General features: G+C 35.7%; 3 protein-coding genes and 1 pseudogene across 4 annotated transcripts; 2 read left to right on the top strand and 2 right to left on the bottom strand.

The window, feature by feature from the left end:
* Positions 1-2,937: 2,937 nt before the first annotated feature.
* On the bottom strand, positions 2,938-11,536 carry LOC129889819 (uncharacterized). The gene is made up of 12 exons (XM_055965275.1): positions 11,204-11,536; positions 11,033-11,117; positions 9,517-9,568; positions 9,402-9,422; positions 9,259-9,312; positions 8,752-8,802; positions 7,350-7,412; positions 6,901-6,966; positions 6,780-6,818; positions 5,200-5,322; positions 5,001-5,093; positions 2,938-3,427 (listed from the first exon to the last, which is right to left on the bottom strand). The coding sequence occupies exons 1-12, from the start codon at positions 11,301-11,303 to the stop codon at positions 3,104-3,106; spliced, it is 1,071 nt and encodes a 356-aa protein (XP_055821250.1). The 5' UTR covers positions 11,304-11,536; the 3' UTR covers positions 2,938-3,103.
* A 2,591-nt stretch (positions 11,537-14,127) lies between these two features.
* LOC129889817 (mediator of RNA polymerase II transcription subunit 32) lies at positions 14,128-16,456 on the top strand. Its single transcript, XM_055965274.1, has 3 exons — positions 14,128-14,230; positions 14,764-15,239; positions 16,106-16,456. The coding sequence occupies exon 2, from the start codon at positions 14,799-14,801 to the stop codon at positions 15,237-15,239; it is 441 nt and encodes a 146-aa protein (XP_055821249.1). The 5' UTR covers positions 14,128-14,230; positions 14,764-14,798; the 3' UTR covers positions 16,106-16,456.
* Positions 16,457-16,981: 525 nt separating this feature from the next.
* LOC129889818 (mediator of RNA polymerase II transcription subunit 32-like) lies at positions 16,982-20,394 on the top strand (annotated as a pseudogene).
* A 755-nt stretch (positions 20,395-21,149) lies between these two features.
* On the bottom strand, positions 21,150-27,042 carry LOC129889815 (uncharacterized). 2 transcript variants are annotated; one of them, XM_055965271.1, is made up of 6 exons: positions 26,970-27,042; positions 26,234-26,505; positions 25,494-26,145; positions 25,203-25,402; positions 23,982-24,226; positions 21,150-23,315 (listed from the first exon to the last, which is right to left on the bottom strand). In XM_055965271.1, the coding sequence occupies exons 2-6, from the start codon at positions 26,503-26,505 to the stop codon at positions 22,318-22,320; spliced, it is 2,367 nt and encodes a 788-aa protein (XP_055821246.1). In that variant the 5' UTR covers positions 26,970-27,042; the 3' UTR covers positions 21,150-22,317. The 2 variants fall into 2 exon arrangements, with proteins under 2 accessions (XP_055821246.1, XP_055821247.1); XM_055965272.1 differs by lacking the exon at positions 26,970-27,042 and adding an exon at positions 26,883-26,952.
* Between the last annotated feature and the right edge of the window lie 794 nt (positions 27,043-27,836).

Genomic DNA, 27,836 nt, shown 5'->3' with positions numbered 1-27,836 from the left:
CAAGTATTGGGGTGCTCCTGAAAAAATGAATAAAGTGCTTTTTATTGCCTCTATCTTAGATCCTCATAACAAACTTGAGTATGTTGGCGACGCACTTGAGGATATGTTTGGAGATGATAAAGGGAATGAAATAAAAGATGAAATGGTGACTTACATGAAATTTATGTTTGAAGAGTATGTAGCAAAATTCTCTAATGCATCTCGACGCTCATCTTCTCCTTTTGATTTATCGGGTCAGACATCGGATTTATCTATATCTAACAATAGCACAAAATCAACAAAAGTGAGAAATAGGATCCAAATGAAGAGGAACAAACAAGATGGTGCAGGTTTGGGTGGTAAGTCGGAGTTGGAAAAGTATCTTAGTGAAGAACTAGAGCCGAATGATGATGACGACAATTTTGATATCTTGTCGTGGTGGAAAGCTCATTCTCCTAGATATAAAATTCTTTCTGAGATAGCTCGTGATGTGTTGGCAATTCCAATTTCTAGTGTGGCATCGGAATGTGCCTTTAGCACCGGGGGCCGTATTCTTGATTCATTTAGGAGTTCTTTGACTCCAAAATTGGTGCAAGCTGTTATTTGTCTTCAAGATTGGCGTCGAAATGAGCCTTATCCCATAAATGTTGAAGAAGATTTTAATGATCTTATGAAACTTGAACTTGGTATGTTTTTCAGTTTTTGTATTTTATTTTTATATTTTTTTACTTTGTTTAATTGTTGACACGTTTTAAATTCTTTTTAGCTATGGATGATATTGACTTGCATTGTTCAAGCTGAAAAACAGTAAAAGCAAATTTTGGACTCTATTTCCTCTGCTGCTACTATTTCTGACTTCTGATTTTGGAGCTGCTTCAGCTGGTGGTGGTGTTGTGTATAGCTGTTGCTGCTGCAGGTAGTGTTGCAGCTTATGTTGTTTGTTGTTGTTGTGTGTTGCAGCTGAATCATTTTGTTGTTGTTGTTGCATGTTGTATGTTGTTGCAGGTGCTGTTGACTGTTGTTGTGTTGCTCCTGCCAATTATTGGCTTATTGCTGCTGCAGTGCAGCCTGCAGGTGTTGTTGTTGCTGGTTGTTGCTTGTTTTGGTGGTTGTTGTAGGGACCTGCTGCAGGAAGTGGTGGTGTTGTGTGTAGTGTGCTGCTGCTGGGTGTAGTGTTGCAGCTTATTGCAGCTTATGTTGTTAGTTGTTGTTGTGTGTAGCTGTTGTTGCATGTTGTAGCTGTTGCTGCATGTTGTATTGTTGTTAGTTGTTGTATGTTGCAGTTGAAGGCTGAAGCACTTTGTTGCTGTTGCCTGTTGTTGCCTTTTAGTTTTAGGTTTTATTTTAAGATGGTTTGTGGCTACTTATCTTGTAAAAAAAAGTGCTTGCATTTGTGTTGATTTTATAAGATGCAGAAATTTGGGTATTACCGAATACCGTACCGAACCGAATTTTTATTTACCGATTACCGAATTACCGAACCGAAGTTTGAAAGTTCGGTATTTGGTATATACTTTGAATTACTGATTACCGAATTATCGAATCTAAATTTTGAAAATACCGAACCGAATACCGAACGCCCACCCCTAACCGAGAGGTTGCCAATGTGGTTTCTGAGTCATGTTGGTTGCGAAACTTACTTTTGGAACTTCATTGTCCTATTCCACGGGTAACTTTGGTATACTGTGATAATTTTAATGCCATATATCTGGCTGGTAATCGTGTTCAGCATCAATGCACTAAGCACATTGAGATGGATATACATTTTGTACGGAAAAAGGTGGCTCGCGGTCAGGTTTGAGTGTTACATGTCCCCTCTCGTTATTAGATTGCAGATGTCTTCACCAAAGGCCTTCCGTTGATGTTATTTGAGGATTTTCGGGACAGTCTTAGCATTCGGCGACCTCCCGCTTCGACTGCAGGGGTGTGTTAGAATATATGAAAATATATTCTGACAGATTGTATATATTTAGTTCCTAATATATAGATAGTTAGTTTTCTTAATTATAGCCTAATTATACTCTTGTATTTAATGTATATAAACCAATTATGTTAATGAAAGAAGGCAAGGGATTAATCTCTTTCAATTTGTTTGTCTATAAAAATTATTATTCATAATTTTTCATAAAATTTTTTACTTAATTTGAAAATTAGATGTGTTTGATCGTTAAAATTCAAAATTTAATTTGAAGTTTTGTTTCAAATTTGAAAAACAACTTATAGTTTATTTTCTAACTCACTTTTAAAATAGTACTCAGTACATTCAAATATAAATATTATTTTAGATATTTTTAAAAATATAACCAATTATTATAAAAATTAATGTTATTAGGCCCGTGCACAACATGGGCTATCATAACTAGTATCACAAGAAAAAAAAATAAGATCAATGTTTTGATTCTCGATTCTAATATTAAGCGAAACGTTACACCTATATGGTATTTAGTAAGTATATGTTAATTTTACTTTACTAGCAATAATTGACCGCAAGGGGTAAAAAGTACTACACTTGGAATCAACAATAGGAAAACTTTGTTCTATATTAGCCCTTCCTTTCTTTGGTTTGAGACCGGAGCCTTTTATCATGACTTTTACTCGTTGCATATCTTGATCCACTATTGTACGGATAGTGTTTATTGTTGCGGTTTGAGCAGCAAACGGTGTTCCCCCTCTCGTACCTTTGAATCAAAAAGTACAAACAGAGGACCAAGAAACTATTCGACTCCATACATCTGTAAGAGTGATAATGATATTATTAAAACTTGTTTGAACATGAATAACAAAATAACACCCTCTAGTATTTTACGTGCACCCTTGTGTGAACCAAGACATTCGGAATATCATTCTTGTTCATCGACTCTGTTTTCGAACCATCTTCTCCTGTTTAACAAGTGAATGTAAGTTTCATGCACCACCGATTAAAAGAAATATGACACAAAAGTATAGAAGGCAACATAATTGCTAACAAAGCTGTCTGATATTAGTATATCCTTTTGCAAGAGTTGGATAGTTTGGCACATATATTTACATTCAGAGTCAACAAGATAACATAAAGCTTACAATCAATGCAATGTTATATTCGATGAAGTTGTATATCGTGGTCATCGACTACCAAACAACCAAATCAAGCGTCAACAGACCGTTCATCTATGGTCAAGTCAAGCAGTTCCGCGAAGAAGGTCTTGACAGGTGCAGGCCACTTGTAAGATGAGGAACCTTCAAAAGTAAAAATACTTGATGCATCATCTTGCAAATCATGTAATGCCACGTGTTCCACATTTACAGAGCTCCTGTCTGTTGATGCATTCCCTGCTAAGTATGGAACAACATGCTTTTTCATATCACTGGAAGAAATTTGAAGGTGATTCCCAGCTACTTTGACATATTTCACCTTCCCAGCATCGTCCAAGGTTTTCAAACCGATCCAATCCTCAGTATAGAGCTGAGTCTGCCCAAACAAAAGGAAAAGTCTCACTTGGTTAAAATTGGAAGCGCAGATGTAGAGGAAAGTTCAGTTTTTTGTGGACCTGAAACGCAACTAGCTACTAGGGTCATATGGAAAATTTGGTCACAGTTGAGCAAAAAACACAAGAGCAGACTCCACCGGGAAGTTGGACCAATTATTTCTGTTAATCATTAAACATAAAGAAATCGGGATAGTCTAATACTACAGAATAGAAACTCAGATTAACATTAACCCTGCTGGCATGATTGAAATATAAGGCCTAGTTAAAGATAAAATTCAATGAATTGATTCTAGTTTGATACATGTTGAATTCAAATAGTGAGGTCTTTGCACATCTAATCGAGTCCACCTGAATATAAAACTTAATCTTATCTCTGGTATCTTCTCATTTATATGAAGTGGTTTACTTGGATTTTGTTTAACATGAGCAAATGCAAAACATAAATGGCAGAAAGGTCTTTGAATTTTTTTTCTTTGAATTCTTAATATCTTGATCTTGAGCTTTCCATATTTGTTCTGGAATCACAACAAAACAGATTTTAAGCATCAATGAAGCTGAATCTCAAAGTCAAAGCACTGCTTAATACATTCACATTGCGAAAAGATTAACTCGATTTTAAGCTTGAGTTGATTCATGTCCACCTAATTGCACAGAACCCAATCCTATGAAACTTTTTGCTAAACACCTTGATGGCAATTGTAGAAACACTTCATTGCCCTCTGGTTTTGACATTAATGATAAGTAGAAAAGAAAAGGTAGCAAACACGACCTCTATATAGTAAGTTTCCTTCTACCTATATAGTCCATTCAAAAACACAAGACGCCACTACCGAATCTCAATGGTCAAAGAATACAATCCTACAGACTAGAACAAGCAAGCAACTGCAGATTATGGTACATGCAGTATCCTAGGTACTATTGTAGGATAACAGAGGAAAAGAATATGCCAAGGAGGAATGGGAGAGGAAGAGAGAACAAAGAAATTGATCGCAGGTGAAAAAGTGTTTTTGGATTGGAAAAGAGAGAGAGAACTGATCTCCTTTCAATGATAATTGATACAGGGATGGTTATTCATATGACTAATCAAAGGTTGGAGGTACGTGATCGTCAGAGAAGTGTTTATGTTAAGACTTGGGAGAACGGTGAGAAGCAAGGAGGTGAAGGTGTAATCCAGAAGTAGATATGTTGTTATCATCAAACATTTAAACAATCCATACACTTGGCTATGTCATAGATGTCTGTGGCTGCCATATTACCATTTTTCCCGAAGCATGTCAAACTACAGCGAAAACAGTACTAGTGAAGAACATTGTCAACAAGGAAAAGGTCTCGCTCTTTCGCAGAACCAAGCATATTGAAGGAAGGAACGGGAAATTTAGTATGAAAATAGTGTGTGCATTGTCAAGGAAATCCAAATAGACTGCGCGGTTTTGGGTTCTTCATGGGTATCATACATATATAAAAAAAAAATACTGAGAGGGTGTGTCTTGTTTCTGTAATGGCAGTAAAAAGTAATATAAATTGAACATTTCTCTTAACCAGATCACATCATACCTTCTGTGCTGGCAAAGCAGGTTCAAAGGCCCCATCTGGATAGTATCCAAACCAAGAAGTCTCCTTTGGTATCAAAACAGTATCATGTTCAAACTGTGAATAAGAAAGCAAAAGAATGTAGGTTACCATAACAGCTGCAAATTACGGTCATTTGACACAAACTAAAAGAAAAATAGAATGCAATGGCAGGATGACAAACCATGATAAGGACGAGATTCTCCAAGCTGCTGAACCGTTTCTTATAGGTGGAATTTCTATGACTGGGGATTTCATTGTTAAGCTTTGGGAGAAACCGGCAGCTTTTCATGTACCCAGGAATATTCTGTGAAGAGAGAGATACAAGTTAAGCTTCCAAACCTGAAAGATTGATAAATAAAATTCTTGCCTAACCATCCCCTTCCCGGACAAAACAACGCCTCCAGGAAAAAAAAAATCATTCGAAGTTTCAACTTTCAAAAGAAGGAAACGCAAGATTAATTTACTTTTAATAACATATTTTAAACACACAGAACTTCACAATGTCGTGGCAGTCCCAGTGGAAGAGCCATCACCTTCTTTTAGCATTTCTTTCAACATCCAACTGCACTATTCTTTGATTTCAAATCTGGAAGAACAAATATCACAAAATAAAACAAATACTCCCTCTGTTTCAAAAAGAGTGACCTAGTTTGACGCACGGAGTTTAACAAAATAAAGAAGACTTTTCAATTTGTGGTCCTAAATTTAAGTTATATCAAATTCAAATTTGGAAGAACAAATATCACAAAATTAAACAAATACTCCCACCGTTTCAAAAAAGAATGACCTAGTTTGACTTGGCACGGAGTTTAAGAAAATAAAGAAGTCTTCTCAATTTGTGGTCCTAAATTAAAGTTATGTCAAATGTACCAAAATCCCCTTTAATCTTGTGGTCTTAAACATGTCACGTGAAAAGTTGAAATTAAAGTGTTGCCAAAAAAGGAAAGGGGACATTCTTTTGAAACAGACTAAAAAGGAGAGTAGATCATTCTTTTTAAACGGAGGGAGTAAGAATTAGTTAATTAATGGTTCTAAAATTCTTTTCCCTCGTCTTTGCTTCACCCACAATACAGCAGCAGCCAGCTGCCTCTTCCTCCTTGAATTACCTTGATTTCCATATTACCAACCCCTATTTAGTGGGAAAAAACGACACCAGCACATGTGCATAGAGATAGTCAAAAGCACCTATGCACACAGTAGTCCACCCCAGTCCATCTGTCTCTATTAATATGTCTTAATCACATACACACAGAGCATTAACCAAGATCATAAAAAATGCAGAGGAATCGTATTAACCATTTTTTCTTCTGATAAAAGCACATATGAAGATTCTACATTCCCTATGAATCCCATTCACTCATATCCCCTATCCATTCAAACCACAACCGATGCAGTCAACTCCTCTCTATCCTTCGATGAACTTACATGCAAGCACTTCTTTCTCTTCAAGCAATAAGAGGTATAAAATAGAGAAACAGAGAACAAGACAGCAGATGAGCGTTATGAATTTAGGAGACTGAGCTTTGTGCCTTATCAAAGTTGTAATCTTTTTATTGTCACAAGTCTTTATGCCGATTTGAAATTTGATTTTACACAGTCCACTCCCATTGAAATGCAGAGAAGAAGCAAACTTGTGAAATTGATTTTACAGTCCACTCCCACAAAAATGCAGAGAAGAAGCAAACTTGTGAAATTGATTTTACAGTCCACTCCCACAAAAATGCAGAGAAGAATGGGGAATGCAGTAGTAATGCCACTTACATTTGGAAGCTTGAGATACCCACTAGGAGCCAAGTGAGCCTGCAATTTAAATATTTATTATTCCAAGGAAGCATGTCAAACATTCTTTAGTAAGTAAAACAAAATCAGAACCTCATAATACCTGGACAAAATCGGAGTATATCTCTGATTTGATTAGATTATCAGCAATTATGCAAAAAATGCCAGACTGCAAAATGAATATGAGATCAAGAACAATGCAAAAAACACATCAAGGGGAATTTACATGATTTGGCAATAAAAAAAATGATAGATCAACCTTGTCACCCCCTGCTAAGGCATACTTTGGTCATATTTCCCCTCAATAATCATCATCAAGAAGCTAAAACACTACCTAGGATGCTTCTATTGACTTTCCCCGAAGGAAGAAGGAAGAGGACCTCATGAAAGAAGAGTGCTAGCTCAAAGGGCAATGCCAGCAACAGTAAGAAGAAAACCGAAAATAAGAAGCCTTACATAATTGTCTGATCCAGCACCCAGAAACTACCAAATAAACTTGTCTTATTGAAAGATAAAATAGCAAATGTTGGTATAAACTATACAAACACTTACACCACAGAGAGGAACTGAAGCAGTGCCAGCATGAGGTCCTCCTAAGGAAATCAAATTCTTAACCTGCCATGGCAACGAGCACAAATATTTGTTATTGAAATTTCTCAAGTACAGCAAACATAAGGCCTACACAGACGACACAGTAACATGTGGAATCAATAATATAAAGAAAAGCCACGTGAACACTAAGAAATTCAATGATTCTCTCTTGGACTTCTCCTATTTCCTTCTTTGGAAAACCTAAATCCAAAACTTCCCACTCAACATAAATCTCCAATGAGAATGCAGATTAAAAGGTTGGAAAGCTGCACATTTGACCCCGCCAGCCATTTAGGGAGTCAATACAGTATATCAATTCGTTCCACCAACTATGATAAACAAGTAGATGAAGAGTACTAGTGTTCCTCGCCGTCTTTTTTCTTTTTCTTCGTTTTCCATACACATATCCCATCACACAAGTAGGAAATCTTTTCTTTACTTCAACAATTTGAGGTTGTGTTATAGACAAAATAGGAGAGCCCAACCCAAAAGAGTGACCTAATTAGGTGGGATCCCATTAAACCTATAAACCCAATAGTATTTCTCTTTTTAATCAATGAGGGACAATTGGCACATAACAGGAAGGGATGACTAGCTACTGGCATATTAAGTATCGAAAGAAAGACTGGATCAAATTTCTGATCCTGAGCAATGTATGTACTGGACTTTCACCAAAAGCACAAACACAAAAAGAAATTCGTCAGGCAACAAATTGAGAATTATTTCCAGAAGTTATGGTTGGCAGCAAATTCAGAAGAATGACTTCTAGTGATGGTGGAGAGCATTGAAGTGCTACGTGCACTGTTGTTTTAGAGAAGGAGGACACGCGAAGAGATATTGTTCTGAATGTGTTGAAAATCTACCAAAAAACCTTGCTAGGATTAAGTAATAAAAACTTGATCTGGAAAACTAAGACTCTGTGGAGCACTGAGCCTAGGATTCTTTGTTTTTTCAAAGAATATCTTTTATGCCAGTGGTGTTTGGGCCAACTTTTGAACTGCTACTTCTCACACTAGTTTTCAAAGAACATTATCACATTTGACAAGTGAGCCCAAAGGGTCTTTGTTCCCACAGTTCTTTAGTTTCAATATTCCACTGACCTATTATGGGTAATGAACTTACTGCAAAGAGATAATCCCATGGTTCATAGGCTGATTTATACTGATACAGCAGCTAACATATGTCACACAGAGATACACATCCACATATGTAGAAAGAGCTGGGTTGAAATGACTAGAATAAGAAAGATCTGACTTTGACTTCAAGAAGCAAATAAAATCAGAAGTCATCTTTATCAGATGCATATCAATTGTAATTACATGCAAAAAACAGTGAAATCGTGCCTTAAGCTTTTTTTCCCTACCTGTGGTCCTCCCTCACAATATTCCACAACAGCTCGGCCTATTAGGTTACCCTGTAACATAAGCAGATGAGTAGTGAATATGCGGTCCATGCAACCAAAAACCAAATGAATCCAAGTGAACGATATTGTTATGATTCCATGTCTTGCATAATCCAAAAGCTATTAGTTTTGGATGTTTGCTATGAGCTAGGTCAGTTTGCTCACCTGCAGGCTTAGTTTAAGGATCATATTGGTCACCTACAGATTATATGGATTAAATAAATCCAAGTGGGATTACGTAAGGATGATTTTGATTATTCTCTCTTAAAATATTCGGTTCAAATAGAGTTCTCGATTTTATTTTGTTTGGGACCAGATTCCCCTAATTTATTCTAATTGAAGCTAAGAAGTGTAAAAATATAGAGATAAAAACCTTCTGATTGACATACAAATATGGTACTAAGTGATGGAAAGATACACCCATTGAAGTAGTGCACAAATTTACAAGATCTAGTTACTTTAAATAACCTGTGAGAGACCGACTATGTTGTAACCATCTTGGAGTTCTTTCATTTTCTTAACCTGTACTCGGAAGTTTGTTTTCGTCAGTGAATAAAACAAATAAGAGATATTAGCCACAATAAAACCATTAATTGACAGAGCTCCACCACCTTGCGACACACTACATCAGCCTGCACATGAAAAAGAACAGATCAGAATTAGGTTCAGGTTTTGTTTTTGCCCAAGACAACTACTAGCATTTAGATTTTAATGCAGAGTCATTACCTGATCCTCTAAATTCATAAACCAGGAGTCCCATGATCCATTTCCAATTTCCCTAGAGAGGAGAGTTCAAAGATAGCACAAGTACAAAACAAGATAAGTTACACAACCACGCAAAAGAATTAAGCAGAGTTATGGATATAAAACAAATAGACAACTTTGTAGGACATGGTCCATAAAACAGAATCATATCAACTAAGACTCTGTATGGAAATCGAATGAATTCAGCAAGTACAATTCAAAATGTAAATCTTGACCCTGGGCGATACTAATTGGTTTACGCTCTCTTTTGACGAAGAACAAGCCATGGTGACATAATACCTTTTTAACAAACCTATATCAACTTTGGCTTAACGGGCAAACAAAACAAATCTTACTAATAATCTTGAAAACAAATACAACTAACTACAGACATCATAAGTCATTTTCTTACTTTTATTTTACTTTTTCTTTTGGTAGGCGGAGGGGGTGGAGAAGTGTTAGGGATGCCTTTGAGGAAACTTTCTAATCCACTTTGCTGATTATCATGCAGCTTTATTCACACATCAATCTTTTTTGATAAGTGAAAATCAAGTGATCAACTGAGCACGATTTCAAAGAACAACCACCATCCAGAACTGATTTAAACTCTGGAATGAAGCATAAACTCCTCTGTTTCAGAATAATAACGGCTAGCTAAAAGTGATGAATGTTAGTATATTACAAGCTATCTCATGACACAACTAATGATAAATAGAATGGGCATTGAACAATTACCATAGGTTTCATTTTATAGGTTGTTTCCTTATGCAAGTCGCTTATTCAATTAACAACAACAACAACAACATAGCCAGTGTAATACCACAAGTGGGGTCTAGGAAAGTTGTGTATATGCAGCCTTACGTAGGGAGGTTGTTTCAGATAGACCTTTCGCTCAAGTAAAGCATGTCAACATCAAGTATTGAAAGAAAAGCATATTAAAATAATCAAAAGAATAATCATTATCAATTGCATTTTATAAGTTGTTTCCTTAAGCGGTCGCTTATCGAAAAGCTTATTCAAATAATCAGAAGAATAATCATTATCAAAATGCTTAAGCTGTATCAAAGAAACACTAACACAACTAACTTAATTCATACCAGCAGTCACATTAATTCAAGTTATATGAAAACGAACTACTCTCTCCATCCCAAGTTATATGAAACTCTTCCCATATGGGACATCCAGAAATATTTGACACTATTCCACAAACAATTATTATTCTATACAAACATCACAACTTTTGAACTGAGCCGAGGGTCTGTGAGAAATAACAAGGTCTACGTGCATACAACCCTCCTCATCAGACCCTACTTGTGGGATTACTTGTTATACAAGCTTTACAGCTTTCAACTATTAAAATTTTAATTTAGATTATTTTCCTCTACTATAACATACAAATAGAGTGTTAGCAGAAATGTTCTAGACGCCAAATAAGATTATGTCAAATAGTTAAAATAAGTACAGACGCTAAACTAATTTTCAAGAAAGAACCAATTACAAGCAATATCCTTCAGATTTGGACCATTCACTTAGCTCCTCTGTGAATCGTTTGACTCCATGGTGGGAACACTGATCTCCAATTCCTATTAATCCAAAATAAAAAAAATATATTTTTAATTAAAAAACATTAACAGTAAAAAAAATTAAGGAAAAAAGAACAAATTATTACCATGTAGAACAATGAAGGGGAGTGAAGATGATATTGAAACCTCAATAAGAATCAAGATAAGGAAGACTAGTGATGAAGATGAAAATTCACGATGACCCATCAATATTTTCTTGAAAAGTTTTGTTTTTTTGGGGGTCAAATATATTCTCTTCACACAGTCCCTTTTCTCTCCAAGAACGTTTGCTGGAAAACTGGTAAAGTTTTATGGGTGGAGTCGTATATGAACTGAAAAAACAAAACTATGAGAAACGGTGGCTAAATTTTCAGAGCCACCAATTACAATCCAAACAATAAATAAAAATCAGTCATCAGGTCATATAGGTGATTTGTCGTTTTCTTCTCTTTTTTTCATTCTTCAATAATAAACTGTAGAGTGGTGGACTATAAATCATTTCTTTTTTATTTTTAATATAAAAATACGTTTTTTATTAAAATATTTTTGAAATGGTCAGCATAATTATTTTCGCATGAAAGAAATGATTGTCTATCTACCCTGTAATTGGATAGATAAGTATTTAAAATTCTTGCAAATAATTTTTACTAAAAATTGCTAAGTATCAAATATTGATTATCCGAAATCCTACTCTTTTAAGTTTTTTTATATCTGCGCTGAACTAATTTAAGAAAAATATTAGCACAAAATCCTGAAGATTATTTTAAGGGAGTTTCGTGCAAGATTGCTAGGTATGGAGCTACTTCAATGGTGGTAGGAATGTAATGTACATGACCTTTTCCCCCCTTTTGTTGGTGAAGCAAACGAGCAATGATAGAGGAGAAAGAAAGCAAGTTTAAATTAATCGATTTAAATAGTAAATAAATAATAAGTGTTAAAAATAATAATACATTAGATAATTTATAATTAGCGAAATTCATAACTTGTTGCACAGATCGACATTTTAAGTGTGAAAATGTTATGAGTGATCTTACTAGTGTTAACTCAAAATCAGATTTATTTAGAATTTTTACTTTATTGATTTTTATATTCATAAAAAAATCCAATTCACATTTTTATAGAGCACTGAATATATACTAATGATCAGAATACATAAAAACCTTAACATACATAATTAATTCTACTCCTTTAGCCCAATAAAATAGCACTTGTATAATTATTAGAAACTCAAGTTCAAATAGATTTTAAAATCTTGATACATAATTACTTTCCAGCAACCGGAGTATCTTAATTTTGTTAGATTTAAGTGAAGTGTGAATGAAAAATAAGAAAATGTGGGGAACACCAAATGAAGGAAAACTGAAAAGTCATTTGTTCCTTATTGGTAGAAGAAAGGAAATGGTTTGTCCTTATATAAGGAAACACTTTCTTTAACTCATAAAGGGTTAAGTAGAGGGTGCCCCTCGAGGCGGCGGCCGATCGCTTGCTCGGCTCGACTTCGATTTCGAATTTGGATTTGGCAAATGATGTGATTGATCAATAATTTTTTAGACAATTTATTTATCAATCTCATTAATTAATTTCTTTTTTCTTAATATTAATTCAGAATTATTGATTAAATAAATAATTAATTAAATTCACGGATTAATTGAATTAATTAAATTCGTGGAATTAAATAATTACCGAATGAACTAATAAATGGAATTTTAAATTTTGCAAATTCGGAAGGAACCTGCTCCTTCCGAATAGATGTTTCCCTTCTCAGATTCAGAAAGAACCTATTCCTTCCGAACATACACTTTCCTTTTGAAAGGAAACTTCGCACCCTTGTTGGCTATAAATAGAGAGGTCTTCTCTCATTTTTTTGCATCGAATTCTCTCCCCCTTCTGCATATATTTTCTTACAAACAAAGTTGTGTCTTGTATGATTAGATTGCTGCTTTTTGAGTTTACTAAAATTAAAGAAGTTTGAGGTATCGCTACTTCTTTAATGTTTTATCCGTTTTATCTTGGTAGAAAATAATCCATAACCTCGGGTACAGTGAGGGGATTAAAATTCTTAAGGACGCACAGTGAATTTTGTGGATTCGGATACTATTTTTTTCCTTTACATCTTTACTGTTTCTGGTTTACTAACTTTAATACAGGAAGGACAACAAATTTTACTGTATTATAAGAGGGAGTTTCTGAGTGCTGAAGGAGGCAGCAGGTCAACATGTCTGCTTGAGCAGCTTGAGGGTATTTCTGTAGTTTTTTTGATGGTTCTTCCGTTTTAATTTATTTATTTTAATTTTTAGTTTTTTTTATATTGCTGAAAATTGCGTAAAAATGTAAACCCGTGATAAACGACAACTTGAAATATTTTTAAAACTTTTAAAAAATTCGATTGATTCTTGAAATTAATCTATCAGTGTTACATTAGATGGGACAAAAGAAATAACATGTATTATTTAATCTGAAAACTATGTAAAAAGTATTATAAATCTCAATAATTAACAACATTTGATTGATTCTTGAAATTCTATCTGTGCTACATACATTGAGACAAAGGGAGTAATATATATATTATTATTTATAAATTACGTAAATAACACTATAAATCACAATAATTAACAACTAAAGATATTTAAAAGACATATAAAAAGTTCGTTTGACTCTGGAATCAGTGCCACATAAATAGAAATAGATGAGTAACAAATATTATTTAAAATGACGTAAAAGTAATATAAATCACAATAATTAAAAAAATAAAAATTAAAAGACATATAAAAAAATTAGGTTGATTCTTAAAATTTTATTCGGTGCCTCATAAATTAGGATAAGGAGAATAATACGAAAAAATACTATAAATCAGAATGATTAACAATTTAAAATATCTAAAAATCATGTTAAAATTTAATGAACTCAGTAAATTTTATTTATATTATATAAATTGAGACAAAAAAATAGATATTGGGCCCGTGCTAGCACCGACACTTGTGTCTAGTTTTGAAACTAAAGTGCAGATTTGTGCTACAAATGAAAACTATTGGGGAGAAATACGTAATTATTTCGAAATAGACAGTGAGGGATAAAAGGAGAAAGCAAAGAAAGTAAGAGAAGGTTGTGACAAGCCATTGTCTTCCTTCAGTCAAGTAAGCAGAAAAACCCTAGTCTGTGGGGTTTCTTCTTTTCTTCTGTTAAATGTTCTTTTGAAGTTTTTGACCTGAAATTATCCCATTTTATTTGAGTATTTTTCAAGAAATTCGTGTATTGCATCAAGTTTGTTTCAGTTGATTTCTTGCTTTTGAGTATTTTGGGTTATCATAAAAATTATTTCTTGGGTTTGTTTTTATATGCAGAATTCGATAGCACAGATGTTCATTCTTGATAAAACTCTTTTACTGTTGTACAAATATTCAATTTTTAATGACGGTCTTGCTACAAAGATTCAATTTTTAATGATGGTCTTGCTACAAAGATTCAATTTTTAATGATGTTTTTGCTACAAAGATTCAACTTTTAGATGGTGTTGCTAGAAAGATTCAATTTTTAGTGATGGTCTTGCTACAAAGATTCAATTTTTAGTGATGGTGTTGCTACAAAGATTCAATTTTTAATGATGTTCTTGCTGCAAAGGTTCAATGTTTATTGATGGTCTTGCTACTTTATTCTTTCCTTATTGTAGAGCTTTACGGAGGTTAGTGATCAATTAGGGCTTTGATGGATAGTCTAGTAGATGCATTGAACAGTGCATATCAAGACTTTGTTGCAGCATCAGCTGTTGTACTTGAATCAAAGGAGAGTTCAAATGGTCAGAAAACAGCAGCAACTGATGCTGCATTAGAAAACTTTAAGCAAAGATGGGAGTTGTTCAGGGTTGCTTGTGATCAGGCAGAAGAGTTTGTGGAGTCGGTTAAGCAAAGAATTGGCTCCGAGTGTCTTGTGGATGAGGCTACTGGCACTGTTTCAGGGAAACCTGGGCAGTCAGCTGCAGGTGGCCTTCAACCCATTAGTGCTGTTAGGTTGGAGCAGATGAGTAAAGCTGTCAGATGGCTAGTGATAGAGCTGCAGCATGGTTCTGGAGCGAGTAGTGCTTCAGCAGTACATCCCAATCCTTCTGCTCCATTTGATGCCAGATTTTCTGAAGATGCAGCTCAATAGGTATACTGAAATCTTGATACTTCCTATTCTCTTTGATTTCGTTGACTATGTTAAATAATCTGGAAACAAATTTATATCTGCTCCACTCTGCTTTGCTATTAGCTATCATGTTTTTCCTTTGGTTACTGCTTTGATTTGCTTGAGCCGAGTTTCTTTTGGAAACAACCTCGAGGTAGTGGTAGGGCTTGCGTACCCCCTCCCCCCAGACTCCACTTTGTAGGAGTTCACTGTGATGTTGTTTACTGTTAAATAATCTGGAAACAAATTTGTATTATTTAATGAACTATTAGTAATAGGCTTTGTATCCTAGACTTGGTGAAGCGAATAAGTGAATGTTCCCTTGGAACTGAAACTCTATTACATTTATCTGATAATGGAAAAAGCTGCGATTACATTTTATTCATAAGTGCTTATTTTCCATGTTTTCCCTCACAGTAACTATTTGCTTCAGCTGTTTCTATATCATATGTCCTCATGACTTTAATTTCTTTAAAAAGTTCAGTTTGATTGATTCATGCATGATTGAGGTTCTTTTTTCCTCCCTTGCTACAAGCAAGATAAAAGACCTCTCATGGTTTTTAAAATTCCATATTATTTATTAAAGATGCTTCATATTGTATGTTTGTTAGGCAAAAGTACATGGTCGTCTTTCCTATATTTAAGGTAGTATGTGAGTCCTTATGTGGCTGCAAAAAACAAAAATTGTGAGTTCTTATGTGGATGTCTGATTGGAGATATGACTTTTTGGGGCTTTTAATTGTATTGATATATGTTACTCTGACCAAAACTAGAAAAACATGGTTTTGTTGTATTCTATGTTCATCGCTGTAAAACAAAGGACAACGGTTAATTGTGTCTGTTTTCAGGTAACTATAAAGTCTGGTGATCAGCAGGGAGAGACGGAAAATCTTCTGTGCCTCAGGAATCTGCTAAAGTTGTACGTTTGATGTATGGTCATGTTGTAATGATCTTGAAGAAATGCTTGGATGAGATTTCTCAACCACCTTTACCTCCTCCCCCCTCCCTCCCCGTCTTATGAGAAGATCTGGCGAGTTTATGTTTGTATTTTCAAGGCTCAGAGATTTACTTTTATCACAGTATGAGCATTGTTAGCGTTATGTTGATCTCAAATCCATGTTCCCCTATGTGTAAGCATACAACATATACAAATCTGGCTGTATTTTTGTGTCTGCTATGTATAACTATGTTCTCAAGCATTTAAGTTTGTTATACAAATGAGTACTGTATATCGTTGTTGAAAAGGGCTCAAAGTTAATTGTTTGGAACATGTGTTGATGATATTTGTATATTCATCAATGATGATATCATAGAGGATTTAATAATCGTTTTTTGTTAGGAAATATATCTCCGATATTGCAGAGTGGCTTTTAGGTAATTGTGTTAGCCCTGATGAACTCGGTCAGTAGGTTTTGGAGACCTCTGGAATCGTTGCAACAGCAGAGTATATTATTAGAAACTCAAGCAATTATTTTGTCGATTATGATTTTATTCAAATAGATTTTGAAAATCTTAACTATAAAATCTTGATACATAATTACTTTCCATGTAGCAACCAGGGTATCTTAATTTTGAAACTAAAGGGCAGCTTTGTGATACAAATGAAAATTACTGGGGAGCATACGTAATTGTTTCGAAATAGACAGAGAGGGAGAAAAGGAGAAAAAACCAAAGAAAGTAGGATAAAGTTGTAACATCCATTTTCTTCCTTCAGTCAAGTAAGCAGAAAAACCCTAGTAGGTTGGGTTTCTTCTTTTCATTTGCTTAAATGTTCTTTTGATGTTTTTGACCTGAAAATTTGTCCCATTTTATTTGTGCATTGCATCAAGTTTGTTTCAGTTGATTTCTTGCTTTTGAGTATTTTGGGTAATCACAAAAGTTCTTTCTTGGGTTTATTTTTATATGGAGAATTTGATAGCACTGATGTTCATTCTTGATAAACTCTTTAACTGTTGTACAAAGATTCAATTTTTAATGATGGTCTTGCTACAAAGATTCAATTCTTAATTATGTTCTTGCTACAAAGATTCAATTTTTAATGATGGTGTTGCTAGAAAGATTCAATTTTTAGTGATGGTCTTGCTACAAAGATTCAATTTTTAGTGATGGTCTTGCTATGAAGATTCAATTTTTAGTGATGGTCTTGCTACAAAGATTCAATTCTTAGTGATGGTCTTGCTACAAAGATTCAATTTTTAATGATGTTCTTGCTACAAAGATTCAATTTTTAATGATGCTCTTGCTACTTTATTCTTTCCTTATTGTAGAGCTTTACGGAGGTTCGTGATCAATTAGGGCTTCGAGGGGCTTTGATGGATAGTCTCGTTGCAGCATCCACTGTTGTACTTGAATCAAAGGAGAGTTCAAATGGTCAGAAAACAGCAGCAACTGATGCTGCATTAGAAAACTTAAAGCAAAAATGGGAGTTGGTCAGGGTTGCTTGTGATCAGGTGGAGTAGTTTGTGGAGTCAGTTAAGCAAAGAATAGTCTCCGAGTGTCTTGTGGATGAGGCTACGGGCACTGTTTCAGGGAAGCCTGGGCATTCAGCTTCAGGTGGCCTTCAACCCATTAGTGCTGTTAGGTTGGAGCAGATGAGTAAAGCTGTCAGATCGCTAGTGATAGAACTGCAACATGGTTCTGGAGCGAGTAGTGCTTCAGCAGTACATCCCAATCCGTCTGCTCCATTAGATGCCAGATTTTCTGAAGATGCATCTCAATAGGTATACTGAAATCTTGCTGATGCTTCCTATCCTCTTTGCTTTTGTTGACTATGTTAACAAATTTGTATTATTTAATGAACTATTAGTAATAGGTTTTGTATCCTAGACTTGATGAAGCAAATAAGTGAACGTTCCCTTGGAACTGAAACTGATTCCTATGTGAAAGCTTCTATTACATTTTATTCATAAGTGTTTTTTTCCACATTTTCGCTCACAGTAACTATTTGCTTCAGCTGTTTTGATCTCATATTTCCTCATGACTTTAACTACTTTTTAAAGTTTGGTTTGATTGATTCAAGCATGATTGAGGTTCTTTTTTCCTCCCTTTCAACAAGCAAGATAAAAGACCTGACATGCTTTTTAAAATTTCATATTATTTATTAAAGATGCTTCATATTGTATGTTTATTCTGCAAAAGAACATGGTCGTCTTTCCCTATATTTAAGCTAGTATGCGAGTCCTTATGTGGCTTCTAAAAAATAATAATTGTGAGTCCTTATGTGGATGTCTGATTGGAGATAGAACTTTCTGGGCTTTTGATAGTATTGATATATGTTACTCTGAGCAAGCTTTGTCAATTCAAAAGAACTTATCTTACTACCTGAAACCTTGCAACACTGTAATGATGCTCAAGCATAAATGATTTTTGTGAAAGACCTGTTGATAGATTGACCTTTTTTTTTGAGATTGTAACATTTTTTGTTTAACTATTTGCTGCATGAAAACTGCAGCTGTCCATACTTACAGGGGAATATAGGAAGATGTACTAAGCTATAACCCACTTATAGAGATCCTAGAACATCAACAAAAGATTCTATATCTTCCCTATGTTCGTTTTTACACCAAAAATAGAAAAGGGCTAGACACTTCATCTTCAGTTTCTGGATAGAGCTATGGTTGTCTTCGAAGCACCTTTGATTTCTCTCTTTCCAAACTGTCCACCAAATGCAAGCAGGGACAATCTTCCATCTTTCTTTCTGTTTTGAGCGAATGCTATATTTGTTCTAGCAATGGAACACTTCTAGTGCATCTCTTGGCATCACCCACATGATCCCTTTTAAATTAAGGAAAATCCTCCAAAGTTGTTCAGTTAACTTGCAGTGTAAAAAAGGATGGTTGATTTTCTCTGATTCTTCTAACATCTAGAGCATAGGTAGAAAACCCCTTTTTCTTGAGTCCTTCATGAGTTAGAACCACTTTCATGGCCGCGAGCCAAGTGAAACAAGCTACTTTGTGAGGAATTTTGACTTTCCAGATTAGTTTCCATGGCCAACTACTAATTTGGTTGTTGGAATGATTGAATTCCTTGTAAGCTGACTTGACTGAAATCTCCCTTGTTTATCCACTTGCCATGTAAGACTGTCTTCCGAAGAGGAAGGGGCCTTTGAATAGATTGAGAGTGTTATAGAATTCTGCCAAGTTGTCTATCTCCCAATCGTTAAGGTGTCTTCTGAAGCTCAGATTCCATCCATGAGCATCCCAGACTTCTCCTATAGTGGCATCTTGTTATTGGTTTAGGCTGAAGATAACCAGGAAGAGTTACTTTAGTGGATGTTGACCTAACCAGTTGTCTGACCAGAAAGATGTTTTCAATCTGTTGCCCACTTGATGACTGCACTTGCTTCAGAATAATTGGACTTAGTGTCTTATATTTGGAGATATGTTCATTGGCTGGTTTTGTATCAACTTCCAGGTTGATAGAAAAGTAGTAGAAGCTAATAAAACTGCTTTTAGTAGCATCATATGTTATCATCCATCAGAACAAATTACTGTGAGTAACCACTAGTTTCTGCAGCAATTATGTACTATCTTTACTTAATTAAGCTAAGTTTAACCCAACACTTCTGACAGACAGGAAACTAGAAAAAACATGGTTTTGTTGTATTCTATGTTCATCGCTGTAAAACAAAGGACAACGGTTAATTGTATCTGTTTCCAGGTAACTATAAAATCTGGTGATCATCAGGGAGAGACAGAAAATCTTCTGTGCCTCAGGAAGCTGCTAAAGTTTTACGCTTGATGTATGAAGTCATGTTGTAATGCTGTAGAAGAAATGCTTGGGATGAGATTTCTCAACCACCTTTACCGCCTCCCTCTCTCCTTCCCTCCCTCCCCATCTTATGGGAAGATCTGGCGAGTTTATGTTTGTATTTTCAAGGCTCAGAGATTTACTTTTATCCCAGTATGAGCACTGTTAGCGTTATGTTGATCGCAAATCCATGTTCCCCTGTGGGCAAGCAATTAAGCATACAGCATATGCAAACCCGGTTGTATGTTTGTGTCTGCTATGTCTAACTATGTTGTCAAGTATTTAAGTTTGTTATACACGAGTAGTGTATATCGTTGTTTAAAAAGAGCTCAAAGTTAATTGTTTGAAGCAGGTGTTCATAATATTTATATATTCATCAATGATGATATCATGGAGGATTTTATACTCGATTTTCGTTAGGAAATATATCTCTGATGTTGCGAAATGGCTTTTTAGGTAATTGTGTTAGCCCTGATGAACTCGGTTAGTAGGCTTTGGAGACCCCTGGACTGGAATTGTTGCAACAGCAAAGTATTATGACGCTTTGACTGTAGAAGTAAGATGGTTTAGCTTACACATATCGATTGCTACACAAATGCTCACTATCTATGTCGCTTCATTTAAGCTCATTTCAATCTAATATTTAAGTAAGGCAATTTAGCTTGGTCCACATAAGCTCGGCGCTGTGCTCCAAGAGCTTCTTTTTAGGAAATATTGTCTGAATATGATATTATGTTGTACTGTAAAATAATCTTGAAAACAGCAGTTTTCACTTGTCACTGCATTGGTTTAAATCAACATGAACCCCTACAGTGTCTTTTTCCAAGAAAATACAGTGGATTGTTTTCAGTAGGTAAACACCATTTACTCATTTGTTTTAAATTGCGTTGCTAAAATAGTAGAGCTAATTAGAGGAACAGAGAAGATTGAGAGCAAAAAATGCAGGGGTAAGTGGTTATTTGGGTTAAATTCTTCTTTCTGGTATACAATGTGATAATATTGTCTTAAATAGTAATATTATATTAGTAATGAATGCCTCTTAAATCCAATTATGAAATGGAAATATTTGTTCTAATAATAAAGCAAATTATCACAAGTAAATTAGAGAACTATTACGTAGAAAGTTTCGATAGTACTCGAGGATCAGTAGAAGGGAAGAAACAGATAAATCATCACACAGACAACTTCTATACATGGTCGCTACCATGAGCTCGTCTAGATGACAAGCAGAGGCTAGTCTATAAGCTTTATGTATCAGAACGAAACTACGATATACATGAATGTGTATTGAGGCTTACGAGCAACTTCTAAGATATATTCCATGCAAATATACATACATAATCGAAGAATGAAAATAATTCTCACATTTTGTTGCTTTCATCTGGATATCCAGGGTGGTGAAGAGAGCATGTGCGATAATAATGGCACAGCTAGGCGAGTAGGCACCATGAACAGCACAAGCACTTTATATTCGTATGTCATAACCGATCCCATAAGCAATAGATCACAAGTAGCAGCCTCAAACAAACTTTGTAACAACCAACCCTACAAGCAATAGATCACGAGCAGCAGCCTCAAACAGTCACTTTACTGGTTAAATCACTTTTTGCAAAATTAAGCTATTATGATCTAAGAAAGCAAATCTCTTAATCATAAGATGCTCAATTAGTCCCAAGCTCCACAAAAGGTTGTTATTGGGTGGAGTCTTCCCAGGTAAAATGTGGACACAAATCTGTCACATGGTCAGCTGCTCTACTGTTCTTGAGAAGATAAGCCACACAGTAGTTATACCTTCTTCTAACAGGACTCTCCTGGCAGAATTCTGGTCATTGTTCTTGCTCAAGTCTTCTTTCGTCAAAACTCGTTTTTCCCATTGTCTTCAATTCATTCAGAGGCTTCAGTTCTTCCACCAGCTCTGGATCAACCGACTTTGATGTGAATCGGGGAGCCTAAAGATCCCAGGACGAACATTTGATATCTTATCTTTAAGCCATTAGGCCACTAGTGATGCCAACATTTTCATCAACAGCGCCTCATCTCACAAGCTTTTTGACTTCAGAGGCTTCAGCCTATTTACCATACACGATTATACTGCCTTGGTTATGGATGAAAATGCATTGTCTATTCTGTTATCAACATTCAGTAATCCAGGATAATGTCTGGCTCCATGGAGTTCCGACATACATCATTCTGCTGGTTATTCAAGCATTGATCTAGAGAAGACTCAGCTGGAGCTACACAGAAGCTGTGGCTGCTCGTCCACCATTGTTGCACACTTAGCTTTGTGTAAGACTTTCATCTTGAAAACCGTCTAAATTTGCAATGATGCGTCTGTAGAAGGAATATTCTTCGCCGTATCCAATTCCTCACCAATCATGACATCTCCGTTCTCAGCAAACATATTGGCTGATGTGATCCCATCAAGAGAAAACAATTGAGTCGCACAAGCAGAGACGGATAATGGACTGGTTTGCATCTCAACAGAAGGATGTTCCACAGCACAACCTATATCTGTGCTAGTGCCATTTTCAGTGGCTACCCGATCAATCTGGCCACCACTCAAATTACCTGTGGTAGAACTCGTATGCTGGAGCTCAGCCAGATCATCTACTACATTGACTAATGTGTGTGTTCTATTGCTTGCTTTCACCACACCAGGTGTGGCAGTAGTGAGCTGAAGAGCTTGTCGCTTCGACTGGCCACTTCCAGGACCAAGTTGAGCATTCAACTGCGTCTGCACCCAGACAGCTAGAGAAAGTGCATGATCACGAATCAAAGAATCATGAGGCGGGCAGTGTAACATATCGACCAGAGCCTGCATATATTGGAACATACTGATGGATGGAGTAATAGACCCTTTGTCACGTAGATATTTAATGCTTTTGAGAATATGCTCGCATAAGTTTCCCATTTCCGCCCAATTACAGTCACAAAGTGCATACTCGGAAGCTGGATTCCGAACAACATGCACTTGATGTCGATCTTCCTGATCAACAACTTTTGAATAATCACCCTCAACTAACACATCCGAATCCGGAATCTGCAAAGATTTCTGCCAAGCTGTTAAGCCACTCATCCATTCATCCTTCCAGTATCGTGCAAAATCATCCTTCCCCGAGTACTCATCAAGCCAGAAGTAAGAATGCACTGTAGTGCCTAGCTTATCTGCAAGCCAATCAGCACGTTGATATACACTTTTTTCGTTCTCATTCAATAACCTAAGCTTTAATTGGCTGTGATAGTACTCCATTGACGAGCACATCTCCTGGCTTGCAAGAGGAAGAGTTCTCAGTGCATTAGTCCAGAGCCCTGAGAAGACAAAATCTGTCAGCAAGAAAAGCCTCAAAGACGAGCCAAGTAAGTTATAAAGGGATGCATAAGAGAATTTTAAGCATTCTTGAAGAAAAATGTGTTTTTTAAAACTAAAACAAGGTGTTTTAGTAGAAAAATACTAGCTAGCATGTCCTTTAAGTGAGGACACTTAAACATGAAAGATTGCATGTGTATACACTATGGATTTCCACAATCTATAATAGTTTAAATGAAATGCTTAACAACTGTTAGCTATCTGGTATAAACTGAGGTCATTATGTAATTGAAAATTTGATAAGAGCTTTTGGACTTCAATAAAACAACAACATACCTGGTGTATACCCACATACCTCCTTGGTGCTTTTTTTTTTTTTTTAAACAGAGCTAAGCCCTAGGGAAAAAAAGACTATCGTTTTCCACAGAGGCATGTGAAACATCTTTTTTTATAAGGCATGTGAAACATATAGGATGTCCCAAAACAACTTTTGCACAATGTGGACATAGGGAGTGTTAGTTCAGATTCATGCTAGGCCTGAATCTGAATCAGATTATCATGTGTCAAATGAGTTAGCAAGACCTGTTTCAGAGGTGTACTTCAATCTTATTCCAATAACAAATCTATTGACACCTACAGAGACTGTTTTACTGAATAGTACGCCTAACCTAGTCTCGGGTACCATATGGCCTTGAAATAGTCCAAAAAATCTGCAGCACCCACAGAATCTTCCATAAATTCTTCAAACAAATCAGCAGTTCCATCCCCTTTGCAGATGCGCTGCACTGCCTGGCCTAGCCTCTTTGCAATTACAGCACGGGTCTCCAATTCTGAGCATTTCTTAATCAAGTTCTTATGCCATGCATGACGAAATCGCCAAAAGCATATCAATACAGAGCACAGGAACACTTCCCTGAGTGATGAGCAAACAAAGATATAATACACCATTCATGCAAGAAAAAATCAAGAAGATAAAGAACTAAGTGGCTAGAGGGCACAATTTTGAACTGTGCAATCTAGTACACAAAATATATACTCTACAGAACCTCAACTCATGAGTGACAGAGAAAACACAAAAAGAAAACTAAGTGACATGTCTAACATTCAGATAAACCTTCCACACACTGAATGAGCAAAGTACGCAAGTTCCATCATTCAATTAAAATTTGCTACTCCAGTAGTTTGGCTAGGCACAACAATTAAGAAATATGGAAAGACTCTGCAAGGTTCCAAAACTACCCTTAAAATAAATAATTTTTTAGATAGAAAAGTACATCTTTGTGGGCTTTTTGCCAAATAAGTGATACTCAACATGAAATAAAATGTTTATAGTGTCATTAAATATTTGTCAGATGAGGAAATGTGTCATTTTTTTGGGACTGACTAAAAAGAAAAGTGAGTCGTATAATTGGGATAGAAGGAGTACTATTTAACCTTTGATGGATGAACACGACCTTTAGATGTAGAAGTTGGGACCAGATAAAATGCTGAGAGGCCTTTCAAATTCACTACTGTCAATAAGAAACATTATAGCTAATAGTGTATCAGATGCTGGTTTATTCTATTCTTCGGTAGTTCAAATTATTCAGACCGATCCAACGGAGCGACATTGAAAACGCCAGCCTATTTTACACGCATTCATCTACTAATATCATCAATCCACAAGTCCAACATGATAAGTTTCCTGGACTCAAGACATTAAAGTCAAAGCCTCACCCTAAACCCAAAAGATAGATGGCACTGGTGCAACTCTAGTTTGCCATGCTAAAGAGAACCCCCACGTCCATCAGGAAAAAGAAAAAAGGAAAATAACCATGGTCATCGATTTATATTGGATTACACTATCACTTGATCATGCAAATGAATGGAGCAAAAACATTGTAAGCAACCTGATTGCAAGGACGTCGGCTGAAGGATCATCCACAATGAATCCAGACAACTTCCACTTTGGATCTTTCATATGAACTCTGTTATATAGGGCCCTCATCCATCTAAGTGTATCCCCACTTGCAAATCTAGGTGTTATTATCCATGCCACCGGTATAGCCTTGTTGTCTGAGTTGAACACAACAAGACTGTGAATAGGATACTGGAGGATTTTCATAAAAGAGAAAGTAAGCATTCAAGTATCAAGTCTTTTCTAGTTCTAGAAATTTGGTAACCATACAAGCAAAAAATACCTGTAATTTATTAGTTCCAAACTTCGAATCAGAGGCCAGAAGGCCGTTGTTTCCAAACCGAATCAGTTGTTGCAACTGCCATTCTGTTTGAATGCCCAAAACAAAAGGGTCGGAATCAGAGAAGTTCTCATAAAAGAACACTTGATTCTGGTGACTTTCAACCCACATACTAATGCTGACTGCATCATCTGTGTCAAGTTCATAAGTAGAGCGCCGTATGCTCCTCTCTTGTCTCCGAACGTACCTGTGAGTTAAAAGGTCATCTCGATTGCACGGACCTCCTTGTCTCTCCACTGATTCATTGTGTCTCTGCATGATTGTTTCCACAGACACCCCAACATAGAGCAGGGACAAAACACGGAGACGAAGATCCTCTGAGATGTAAGGAGCATACATGGCACGTGTTCCAGCAGACTTTTTGTCCTGGGGGCCATGGCACGGTAATCCTTTCTTATCCACGTGCTTATCTTGGTTATAGATGATTAGTGCTACAGATGGTTCAGCAATTAAGCGTTTGACAATAAAGTGGCAGGTGCACCCCCTCTTTGTATTAGGTCGACCAGAAGGTTTTTTCTTAGGAACGTACGTGGTTCTACTCGGTCGAACGATTCCACCTTTTCTATGGTCATCAGGACCAAACGAGCACCAGTACCTAAAGAATCAAAAGGCTATTTCTATAAAATGCATTATGGCAGATACAAGCAACTGAAACAAGCTAAGGAGATAAAAGAACAGCTTACAGAATATATTCAAGGATGCCATCAACTTTAGGCTTGTAAGTCGTCTCTGCAGGTCGACGTCTCCGCGCTTCGACATGAAATCTTGTTGGACATTCTTTATTAGCAGATTCACCCCTAACAAAGTCATCTACTCTAGCGAATGGAATGAGAGCAACTCTGTCTATGTTATCGCGCCAGCCTTCAACCTTAGACCACACAAGTTCAGCAGAAGAAAACTCCAAAGTCGGGGGGCTCTGAACAGGAAGGGAAAGAATTTGATCCCATCTAGCCATCTGTAATAATGGAGGGGAAATGATAAAGGAAAGTACAGCAGATTACCCTAGTAAACACAATTTGAGTTGGATTAATCAGCTTCCATTATTCTTCCTTGAGACATTTAGTATTTTAAAAAGGTGGCGCCATGACGCAAGTGTTTTACTGTCCATGAATTTTTTTTAAAAATATTTTATTAATTAATGAATGACATAAACATAAATCTTCTGGGTTGATCAAACTCTTTTCATTCAGTATCAAAAAAAAAAATCATCATAATTTGATTAGTTTACAATTGCTAAGAATCTATCACAGCCAAGGGCGGCTCAACCCTAAAGCCCCAAAAAATGAGGCCAAAAATCCCCCAAATTCAGTTCGCTCAAATACGAAAACATACCGAAGATGCAAAAAAAAGGAATAAATTCGAACGATTAAAGGAAGAACCAAAAGCACTGAGCAGATAAGAGATGAAGGAGATACATACATATGTTAAAATGTTAATATCAACGGAAGCACCGCCAATAGCACACTTGGAAGAAACCCTAAGTAGAATATAAAAAAATTATGTATTTATTGTTATAGGTTGTTGCTAAACTTTTAGTAATTGTTATGCACATGTTTTTGAAATTTTATTATTGATATAATTATAATAAAAAATTATAAACAGTTAAATTTATAGTTACTTTTTATTTCTTAATTTGTCTAATTCACTTCAATTTGAATCAATTATGTCTTAAAGTTGACTTTGTATAATTGTCTTTAATTCTTTGAGATGTTTCATTAAACATTTCAAACTTTTCAATTAGGTGATTCACCTGTTTCTATCGATGAATTTAGGATGGTAGAGGATGACAGATATGAGCAGCTCTCATGGGGTAAAATAACATTTTTCAAATTGATGAAAGACATGAGACATGAGTTTACTACTGCCAAACAAATGTATCATTTGGGCGGCATGCCATACGCTCTCAATGCATGGATTTACGAATGTTCATCTCAAGTCCCTTCTGAAATTATCGTAAGAGTGGATAATCATATTCCCAGAATTCTTAATTTGCGTGTTGTTGCGGTCAAGCACAAATTTGAGATCTTCATGTCTAGCATTTTCAGTGAGGTATATTTTATAAAATCATATTCATACTTATATCAAATGTATATATCATCTGTTGCTTATTAACTGTAGTGTAAGATTATTCATTTTTCAATTGTGCTCTGATTCAGTATATATAACATTTATGATACATTCAATAGTCTTGAATTTGATACAATAGACTTTGTTCTGATACATAAGACTCCTGTTATGAATCCATGATACATAATGATATTTATTTTTATTTTTTTTGCTTTTCAC

Source organism: Solanum dulcamara, chromosome 5 (genome assembly GCF_947179165.1).
Source record: "Solanum dulcamara chromosome 5, daSolDulc1.2, whole genome shotgun sequence".
NCBI lineage: Eukaryota > Viridiplantae > Streptophyta > Magnoliopsida > Solanales > Solanaceae > Solanum > Solanum dulcamara.
Note: the sequence above shows the minus strand (reverse complement) of the source record. Positions and strands in the feature narration are given on the sequence as shown.